This window comes from Raphanus sativus, chromosome 3, assembly GCF_000801105.2.
Source record: "Raphanus sativus cultivar WK10039 chromosome 3, ASM80110v3, whole genome shotgun sequence".
In the NCBI taxonomy this organism is placed as follows: Eukaryota; Viridiplantae; Streptophyta; class Magnoliopsida; order Brassicales; family Brassicaceae; genus Raphanus; species Raphanus sativus.
Window position 1 is genome coordinate 13862705 of NC_079513.1, and position 11433 is coordinate 13874137.

Consider the following 11433-nt stretch of genomic DNA (forward strand, 5'->3'; position numbering starts at 1 on the left):
GTTTTATGTTGTGTATTCAACGTCATTCTAAAATACTGCAAATATAATAGTTATCATTCACATATACTATCATTCTAGATTATACTTAAAATTTATGATCTAGATACACGAATTTACCTAAAAGAGAGAAATGTAGTTCAAAGTTTGTTCAGAATTTTAGTTCTTGTCTGATGAATGTCTAAAATTTTATACAACACTAGATTTGAAGGTTAAATAGATGACACCACGACCATCATATAGTGTTCCAGAAGAATGTATAACTCCATCAAACTATGTTAGGCATAAGAAATGAATCATGAATGTTCTCACAAATATGGATTCATGAATATAGTTGATGGAGACTAGTTTTGGAGCCATACAACTGCTGAATGAAGATAAAATATATAACGATGAGAAGAGAACAAAGGATTTGATAAGACAAATGTCAAATCTTTGGCCTGTGATCTTAAACTGGAGATATGGTCTCTTTTTTTACATCGAAAGATAATTTTGTTAAGTGTTGTTATTTAATGATGGACTAGATTCTGACCGCACGCCCGTGCGGGTGTATATTTCAAAAATATATTACTATTTATTTTCTATGTCAATATCAAAGCTGAATAAAAAATTCAAATCTGAAGAACCAAACCGATCACGATCCGAAAGAGTAATGCCAAATCCGAACCAAAATTGATTAAATATCTAAATTATTCAAAATTTAGATATTTAAACAACCGAAACCATAACCAATTCGAACCGAAGTATTTTGGATATCAAAATATATCCGAAAAAGATTTTATATACTTATATATATATTAATTATTTTTAGTTTTAATGTATATAAAAACATCCGACTATATATGATGATACTTTTAGGTTGGTGTAAATTCTTGAAAATATATAAAAATAGTCAAATATAAATATCCAACATAGTGGAAGTACACTTAAAACACCAAAAATATTTAAAATAACTTTTGATCCAAAATTTAAACCAAACCAATTTATATGTTAAGTTTAAGTATTCTGACATATTTTATTCAGATTTATATACAATATATTATTTTATTTATAGATTTTAAGAAATTAAAAATATATAATGAATTAAAAAAAATAAATGGGTTATCCGAACCCGAACTGAACTCGCAAAGATCCGAATATAATTCGAATTGAAATTTAGAAATATCTGAATGAGCTGAAATTTTTAACTCCGGAAACCCAAAACCCAAACAGATCCAAAACAAACCCGAATGGATACCTAAACGCCCAATTCTAGTCACTATTATGTATCATATATATGTCATCATATTAATTGTATTGGTCCATCATATAAATAATCATATAATTAATAGTATTTTATATGTACCATTTTATAAATAATCACATATATTATATTTTTAAATTTTAATGTGAAATATAAAAACTATAATTTAAGTTGGTATATGAAATTATTCTTTTTGTTGTATTTTTCTTATATATATTAAAACATTTTTAATAATGGTTATTGGAAAATATTTTAGTAAAATTAATTTTTTGAATATATGCATATTTTAAATCAATTTTTGATATAAATCAACTTTAAATTATTATTTTGATTTGAAATATGCATATAAAATTAAAATTTTATTTTATGATTATTTTAGAAAAACAATGTTTTTAGGTAATTATATTAGTCCATTTTGTATATTTTAAAATTGATATAATGGATTTTCAATTTTTATTAATAACATAATCCATTACTTTTTTCTTACTTTTATCCATGTTTCAAAATTTTGTTTTTTTGCATTAGCTTTTTTATGAATTATTATTAATTTATAATTTTTTTTTTTGAAAATCGAACTCTTGAAATTTTTATATTTGACTAAACTAAATAAGGTAATAATACTGTTTTTAAAAATTGTTTTATATAATAGACTATTTATATTTCAGTTTATGTTTTTATTTTCACCATAAAGAATTATAAATATAGTGACAGAACTGTAAATAAAAAAAAATATAGAAAGAAGTTTGTTTAATTTATTGTAAAAACAATGGCTAAATGTTTAAATAAAAAAATATTAAATATTTTATTCATGTTTTTAAACAATTCTCATTTGTTATTAATTTATTGAAAATACAATGATTAAATGTGCAAAATAAAAGAAAATACACATCTCTACTATCCATGTTTTCCAAATATATCTCATTTATTCAACTATTTTTGTTTCCAAACAATCCAATTGTGTACTTCAACTTAATAACATAGATATGCGGTTTTAAATTAGTTTAAATACATTTCCTTTTAAAATTTAATCACAGTAAAAACCAGAATATTCATTACTAAAAAAATTTATTCCTTACTAAAGATAAGCAATACGTGTTCTCAAAGTTTGATAAGAGAATATGGAGATTGTATTAGTTAATTGATATATTATTTTATTATGATGATTGGTTGAAATAGGAAAAAAATGGTTTGGAAAACACGTTATTATTAGTATCCATTAAATAGCTTTAGATTTAGATCTTTTGTGTTTGCTTGATATTGTTATATTTATGACGATTGCGTGGAAGTAGGAATGGTTTTGGAATCATATTGATTATTGAGTTCAGAAAAGTAATCAACTATTAGTTTTGATTTTGTTCACCGAGAAAATTTAATGATACTAACTATAAAAATATTTTTGATGCTAACTAATAAAACTAAGAATTTCAAATATAATAACATTTTATACATGTGTAATCAATCATAATATATACGATGTTACAAACCATACAACTGCTCAAACCACAAAATCGAATAAACAAAATAAAAGATGCAATTTAAAAGTTAGATGACAAAAAAGTTACTTGATAACAAAACAATGTTTATTACAGGATTTATAAACATGATATAGATTCGATCAAATTATGAGGTTAAGTATTTAAACAATAGGTTTTTTAGTGTAATCAAATAAACACTGCATTTATTTGGTTTTGTTCATGCAGAACAAATTAAACCGAGGGATGCTGCGGAGAATGACATATTTTTGGTTCATTCGATTTAGTTTTAAATTAAATCAGAGAAGGGGATTTCAGTTTCCAATTAAATCAGTAAATGAGACATCAATTTAGGTATGGTTGTTAAGGGAATATTCACATCGTTTATTTTTAAGGTAGTGGCACAAAGTAGTAATTTGTGTGTAAAACTAAGGACTAAGTACTATTTGTACTTCAGTTTTAGTAGATTAGATTTGACAGAGATTTGTCTTGGATCCATGAAATTATTGGACCTAAATAAACAGTAAGATGACGAGAAGAGAGCAAAAGACTTGGTTGTAGAAATTATCAAATATTTTGGAATGTGATCTTCAATCCTTCACTGACAAGAAAACTCAAGTCTTCATACAAACCATCATGAGATGTCTCTCAAAATACTGTCCATTTCAAGAAGTGCAAACACAAGTATCTGCTACAATTTTTATAACATTATTTGAGAAGTTAGTTTTTATATATTAAGGTCACATTGATTTTTATAATGGTTAATTACAGAGGTATATTTAATGAATTAAAAAAACACACATTTAGTTACCATTACCTAAACTACTTTCCTTTTTATTTAATATTTTTTTTGTAAATTAGAATTTTCCTTTTTTCAAATAATATATTTAATTAAAAACATTATAAATTTTAAAAACGAATTTATAATAATATATATTTATATACAATGTGATTTCATTAAAAAGTTAACAAAAATAATCTTGATATTAAAGAAATAAAATTTATTTTAAAATATAATCTTAAGCAACATAAAATATATTCTTAAAGTAAAACTTGGTATTTATTTTTAGAACCTTAAATAATATTCTTATTAAAAATAATTTTACCACAAGAAAATTTTGATCAAATATTACAAAGATATTTTTATAACATAATATAAGTATAATATTTTGTCACAATAATTTGTTTTCCTTTTTACTTAAGATCTAGTTTGTATTTTTTTTCTTTCTGTAATATACCTATAATAAAAGTACATAAGCATATATAAATTATTATGTTTAAGTTACAATAATTTTCAGTTTACCTTTTATAAATCTAAGGTATAACATACTTATAGATTACAAAATATTTTAATTAGATTATAAATATTGATATTCATTCTTTAGCTTTCTAAATTTTAAGTTATTTTTATGCAACTTTATACTGATTATCACTTTCTAGTTTTAATATTTCTTATCAAATTAATATACAATATTTTATAACTATTATGAAAATATACTTACACATCTAAGATAAAAACTGAACTAATGTGATCAATTAAACCAATCATATTTGGTTTTATGTCATTCAATATACCCAAAATTAAAAGTAAAATAAAAATATATTATTTTCAAAGAAATATATGTCATTCGATATACCCACAAAATGACTAAATATACTAATCAAATTTCTTATATCCAAAATTAAAAGTAAAATAAAAACATATTATTTTTATAGTAATGTTGTATTTGTTTTTATACATATAAACTATGGAATGCTTCAACCCATACTAATAAATTAAAAAAACATTAATTAATTGTTACAATTTATTATTCTTGTAACATATATATGCATGAGATATCAAAATATTATCCTATATTTATTTATATACTTTTGAATTCATTAACATTTAAATTAATTTTCCCTTTGATTTTCAAAACAATATATAATGTTATACATAATCCTACTAAAATATATATACCTATCTAATGACAATCAATCTATATTCAAATAAATAAGTGATCAAAACTAATATTTACATATGTTAGCTTCTGACAGTGACACATTGTATGAACTTATACGCGTCTTAAAACTGCTTTCAGTATAAATACATCAACCACTCGGTGTCGACAACTTCAAGAAAAAGTGATAATGGAGAAAGATCAGAAGAAAGAGAGAGATATGTACGAGAAACGTCAGCACCAGCCACCATATGTGTCACAGATGCAACCGGTGACACACGAAGCTTACGGAGGCGGACTTTATGGAATGGACGACGAGAACGAGAAAGATGGCAAGACTATAGAGAGAGATGCAAAAAACATAGAGAACGATCCTCAACAGCATCACCGACCCGCGAGTGAGACACAGAGCGCAGAAGGGCCTGACGAGGCAAACAAGACGAAGCCAAAACACAAGCCACCACCTTCTTCAGGTGATCGAGACGTTGACATTACTGGCCAGTCATACATTCAATGATGACTACTAATGAATCATGAAAAAAGTTTAGTTATATTTGTGTGTGTTTGTAATGGCTTTTGTAGTTACTTTGTTTCATGGTCTTTTCTTAGAGCGAGCAAGTTGTAAAAGACATCTATGTATCATATGATAAACGAAATAAACATAGAAACACTCAGAAGTCAGAACATATATTTGGACCTGAGCATTAAAGTGGCATCCAGGTCTTCATGATCACTCTACCAAAACAACGATCTTCTTCTCGTCTCTTTTTCAGTCATCATAGCTTTCTCTCTTGTATCAGTTTCTCCAATATATTAACATGCTAATTAAGACTGAAGCAAAGTTCAAGCTCTCCACTGTGGCTTATCAATATTTAATCCTAAAGCTTGCTGCTTTGTTATAAAGATCTAGAGCATTTGCTACAGCTGCTTAATGTGTTTCTTCTGATTGTAAAGCTCCCCTTCTGTTGTCTTTGTTAATTATACGATTCCCGTTTTTATCAACACTTTTATAAACTAAGATCCAATTCTCAAGTGTCAACTGTGCTCGAGGCTAAGAAGTAGAGGATTTTGTCTGTTGTTCATGACTCTACCAAGGTACACAAACCAAACAACAATCTTCTTCTCGTCTTTTTTTCAATCATCATAGCTTTTTCTCTTGTATCAGTTCTTATATTAACATGCTAATAGGCTGAAGCAAAGTTCAAGCTCTCCACTGTGGCTTATCAATACTTAATCCAAAAGCTACACTCAAGTAAATTCTCTTAAACGTAGAGCAGAGGGAATTGATTATAAGATTTATACAAGGGCGGATATTTTTTGTTGTTCATTGAAAAGACTGATAATTCTTCGTTTTAATTATATAAACTATGACATGATCAAGTTTCAATTATGTGAATTTGTTATAGTGTATATAGTACAACTGTTTTATGTTTGTAAATAAGTTAAACAATGTTTGTATCCGAAATTCGTCATTGGACTATTATATAATTTTAAAGAATTGTAAACAATATAAAATATTGCTAAATTTATAAAGTGTCAAGTAATATTTTTGATTAAGTTTTATCCTCTTGTAGTTACAAAATTTCAATCTTTAATATCAATTTTTTAAAACTTATTGCAGATTTTAATTTATGTTATTGATATTAAAAAGTTTATGAAATATGAAATTGATTATATAAAAACATAATACATTTAATTAGTTAAATGATTTGGACTATAATGTCATTAGTTATATGTGAAATAGACGCACAAAACCGAAAAACAATAATGTCATTAATGAAATTTTTTAGTTAGTCATATTATTAAGGACATTTTTGGAAATTTTTAACATTTCATTAAGTGTATAATATAAGAATGATCCTATTTTAATAGTAACTAGATCTTGATCCGTCCAACCGGGCGGGTATTTATTTTATGTTTTTAGTTTTTTATTTATTAATAATATATTTGTAATATTTAAATATAAATTTAGATTGAAAATTAGCATTTGTAGTTATAATAAAAATTAAAAGTTAAAAAAAATATTTTGATATAAATTTTAAATTCCTGATTAAAATAATATAGAAATGGGTCATAACTTTTCTAATTCCAAAATCTTAGCATTATCAATAAAAATAAAATAATTTATAAATAAATAAAATATATAAACATATTTGAAATTAAAATAAATTTGCTATAAAAAATCTTACGCTATTGTTGTTTATTTCTATAGTTTGATCCGTGGCCGTATAAATATTTGTTTTCACTTCAATTTTTTCTTTGTTCTAATGATAATATCTATATATATATATATATATATGTGTGTGTGTGTGTAAATTAATATGTATTAGATAATTGTTAGTATAACATTTAAAACAAAATTTTATTTATTACTTTAAATAATTATATTATGTGATTTTAATCGTCTATTATATCACAGTGTATCATATAAAAATCTAATATTTATAACTAATTGGACTTATATTATAAAAATGTTATACTAACAATTTATAAATAAAATATTTTATATTTTATTTATATGATATATAAATTGATTTTGATGTGTGATTTTTATTTTATTATTTTTATTAATAAATATTGAAAAATATTTAATGTTAACAAAAAATCTATAAAGAAATTTATTTTGGTTAAAATTTATTTTATTAAAGAAATCTATTATTTAAATTAGGAAAAAACATTAAATACTCTACTATCTTTGTTACCAAACAAATTTTTTTTTTTTAAAAAACTTCTATCTTTATTACCAAACAAAAGCTTAAAGTACTTCTACTTTAATAAGATAGATGATAGTTGACAAAAAAAAAAAGATTATGAGTTCTATAATATGTTTTCATATTTATAACAAAATAAATGTTTTGATTATGAGTTAATCACCCATCTTATATCAAAATATTTTGTTTTCCCTATAGTTAACATGTGATGTGTATAATCTATAATGGTACCTCCCGGTCTTATCCGGTTGATTTGGAATTGGGTCAAACTAAACCGGTCCTCTGCTCGTCGTAACCAATAATTAGGATAATAAAAACCGGATTCCCTGCTTCTCATCCGACAAATCATCATCATCATCTCTCTCCTCAAATGTCAAAACTTTCTGAGGAAATCGCTTTCCCAGCAACGGAGAAAGATCAGTCCTTGACGCCGTGCGTATAATGCTAAAGGCCGTCCAGATCCTGAGCTGTTCATCAGGGTTAACAATCATCTCACAAAGACTAACCAAGACCCATAACTCCTCCTCAAGCATCTCTCTCAAGCTCTCAACTTTCTCCACCTCACCTCGGAGAATCCTCTCCTTAAACCCGACCCGAATGTCCTCCTCGCTACCCGGGTCAGACCCACTTCCCAAGTCTCCGGCTTTCGTCTCTGTTCGGTCATCCGTGAGTCTCTTCTTGAAAAAATATCTTTTTATCCTTTTTGTGTTCTATTCTTCAACATTGTTGTTGTTGTTGTTGTTGTTTCAGGGAGATGTTCGTAAGATAAAGTTCTGTCAATGGTGTGGAGGTCACGAGATACCTGACGGAGAAGAGAAGCTTCGAGCTATCTGCACGCATTGCGGCAAAATCGCTTACCAGAATCCTAAGATGGTACTGTTTTGATTCTACGAATGTGTTTGATTAGGGAAGGTTCTGATCATCTGATGTGAAGATAGTGTAGGTTGTAGGTTGTCTTATTGAGCATGAAGGAAAGGTTTTGCTTTGCAAACGTAACATTCAACCTTCACACGGTCTATGGTAAGTCCATATACAAAGCTTTAGTGTTGTAGTGTCAAGTTACATGAGTTAAAAGATTGGATCTTTTTTTTTTTTTGAGTACACAGGACTCTACCTGCTGGTTATCTAGAGGTTGGAGAGTCAGGTGCAGAGGGAGCAATGAGGGAGACTTGGGAAGAAGCTGGAGCTACTGTGGAAGTTATTTCACCTTTTGCTCAACTCGATATTCCTCTCATTGGCCAAGTAAACCATCCTACTTCTCTTTTCTTACTAATCCATATCATTGTACTACTTATAGGTCTTGTTTGCTTGTGGAGCAGACGTATGTTATCTTCTTGGCAAGATGAAGAATCTTGATTTTGCACCTGGTCATGAGTCAATAGAGTGCCGTCTTTTCGGACTAGACGAGATACCATTTGATTTCTTTGGCCTTTTCATCTATATATGTTACCTTAAACTTAGTAAGTATATGGATACAAAACAGTCGCATACCCTACATTCACTAGATTTCTAAGCATCATGTTTGGTTTTGTTTGTTGGCAGTACTTGGAAGATGTTAAAAAGGGGAAAGTAAAGTTTCACTATGGTACTATAAATAAAAGGTGCGTTCCATATGATATCCATTTCTGTGTGTGGTGGAGTGATTACTAGAGAGATGTTAGTTTATGTGCTTTGTTCATTCTCAGGCCTGGAAGTAGTCCTTCGGATATTCGCGCCTTTACTCTTGATTATCATTTGCAACCATGAGTCAAAGGTTTTACAGTCCTTCCTCTCTAATTTTTTTTATATGTACTCGGTCTAATAAACTCCTCAGATAGTCATCTTAATGACTTCTTTTCATGGAGACGTTGTCTTTATGCTCAAGCTAATGTAAAAGCAGCATTTCTCACAGGTTAAAGGAGCAGACTCCTTGTGAAGTTGACCGTGTGAGAGACTCCTTGGACAGATGAGAAAAGAAAAGACTAGAAGATAGTTGTTTCGTTTTTAGATGTCATGCTTGAACATATGGTTTCTGTTTATGGTGTCAGTTGCTTTAAAGATAAAAGGATAAACTTATATGTGAATACAAAACATTTGATCAATATTTGTGTTAATTAGCTACCAGTCACTGTTAGTTGTTACTTTAAGGTTTTCAAATATAGAACAAGAAACCAGACGATGAAACTTTTATTCAGAACAGAGAACATTCAGAACACAAGAACAACGACAATCCCATGTTTTGTGTGCAATTTGTAAATGCATCATATCAAACAAACTGAAAAGGACAACATAGCAGAGAACACAAAGATAATTCAAACAAAAGAACTGAGATTGAAGGAGCCCATCATGTTTGCCAGAGCATAACTCATATCTAGCTGAAGCTGAAGCTTCTGAAGTTCAAGCTGTTGCCTCAAAGCTGGATCTTCCACTTGCTCTGCTGTTGCAGCTGGCCGCTGCGTCTGCTCTGTCTCCAAACCCTGAGCAGGAACAGATTCACCGCTCGCTGCCCTTCTTTCATCACTTGTTGTCCCACACTTCTCAACAGCAGAAGAAGCAGCCACAGGTTTGGGCTTATTCACAGCACATGAAGCATGAACATGATAGTTACAAGCATAACAGTTATAAGACCAAAACCTACCATCCATACCCAGGTTATAGATATTGCAGACAAGCTGATTCATGTAACCAAACTGAGTAAAAGACATAGCAGGAGGAGGAGTACTGTTGTAAACAAGAAGAAGACTATGGAGAGGATGAGAGTCATGAACCAAAACCTGAGGCAACTGAGCGCACTGAACATGGAGGTCAAAGTCACACAAAGGACAACAGTAAGAGAACCATTTACCTCCAGTGCAGCCACAGGCTCTGCAGAGGAAGGTACCAGCGCTGTATGTTGTGTAAGGGACTAGAGTCAAGTGGTGGAGACCCGCGTGGGAAGGGTGTTGAATCCCACGCACTGCGTTTCCACATTGCTCATGGAGATTGAAGTCACATGTTGAACAGATGTATGCGGTTGCTGATTCAGAGATGGCTGATTCACAGCCTGAGCAGATTGGTGGATAATCTGAGGGTTTAGTTGTCTGAAGCGGTTGGAGTTTTAGATTGTGTGGATGGCTGAAATGTTTGTACTCCATTGATCACACTACTTTTGCAAATCTTGTGTCTGTTGGATCATGGTGCTTTTATAAGGTTTCTCTGACTTTGAGTTGTTCCAAGTTTGAGTTGTTTTTGATTGGTTGATCAGTTTTTTTAATGTGCAATTTCGTGGGATATATTACTCCCTCTGTTTCATAATAAGTGTCACTTTGAGCTCATTTTCTTGTTACACAAAGAGTGTCACTTTACAATTCCAATGTAAATTATACTAACTTTCAGGTGAAAATTAATTGCAAACTGCATTGATTTTATAAATAATTTTATTTATCTAAAATACTATTGGTCAAAGAGATATAATTAATTACAACTTACATATATTTCAACAACTTTCTTAATTTGTGTGAAAAATGTCACAACGACACTCTTTAAGAAACGGAGGGAGTAGTAGTTTTTGGATAATGAAAATTACAGAAAGTTGGAGGAAGCAGCGTTGAATTTCAGAAAGTCAACTAACAAAGTCATCGTGTATCTCTGTTATGTTTATTACAAGTACAAACACCATTCTCTTTTTAATTTCTGCATGTTTAGTTATTAGGTGCAATCATTAGATTCCTATCAACCGTTAATTACAACTAAATACTGAAATGAAACAACACGCATTTTTAAATTTGATGGGTCATGTTTTTCTTTGTAAAGCCTTTTGGCATTCAACTTACAACACAATTTGTAACTTGTTTATCTAAAATGAACAAGAAAGATTAAATTTACCACCAAATAAGCTAATATCTGAGTTTTTTTGCCATAACAAAGATTTTTATTTTTTTCCCCTTCTAGTGATACAAAAACAAAACAGTAGCAATAGTCTTACACTCTTACGTGCTTTATCCAACACATATATATATATATATATATATATATATATATATATATATATATATATATTCGTTTCTAGATTGAGTTGAATTTAGATATAATACTCAAAACAAAATATTTAT

The 11433-nt window shown here is 28.7% G+C and overlaps 2 protein-coding genes and 1 pseudogene across 2 annotated transcripts; 2 read left to right on the plus strand and 1 right to left on the minus strand.

Annotated features, from left to right (window-relative positions):
- Positions 1 to 4833: 4833 nt before the first annotated feature.
- LOC108847011 (uncharacterized) lies at positions 4834 to 5361 on the plus strand. The gene has a single exon (XM_018620182.2). The coding sequence runs from the start codon at positions 4843 to 4845 to the stop codon at positions 5167 to 5169; it is 327 nt and encodes a 108-aa protein (XP_018475684.2). The 5' UTR covers positions 4834 to 4842; the 3' UTR covers positions 5170 to 5361.
- Positions 5362 to 7706: 2345 nt separating this feature from the next.
- LOC108846114 (nudix hydrolase 23, chloroplastic-like) lies at positions 7707 to 9444 on the plus strand (annotated as a pseudogene).
- Positions 9445 to 9499: 55 nt separating this feature from the next.
- Positions 9500 to 10573, minus strand: LOC108846115 (protein VACUOLELESS GAMETOPHYTES). Its single transcript, XM_018619326.2, has one exon. The coding sequence runs from the start codon at positions 10474 to 10476 to the stop codon at positions 9655 to 9657; it is 822 nt and encodes a 273-aa protein (XP_018474828.1). The 5' UTR covers positions 10477 to 10573; the 3' UTR covers positions 9500 to 9654.
- Positions 10574 to 11433: the final 860 nt, after the last annotated feature.

Coding starts and splice junctions, on each gene's coding strand:
- LOC108846115 (XM_018619326.2), bottom strand. CDS start 10,476: ATGGAGTACAAACATTTCAGCCATCCACACAATCTAAAACTCCAACCG.
- LOC108847011 (XM_018620182.2), top strand. CDS start 4,843: ATGGAGAAAGATCAGAAGAAAGAGAGAGATATGTACGAGAAACGTCAG.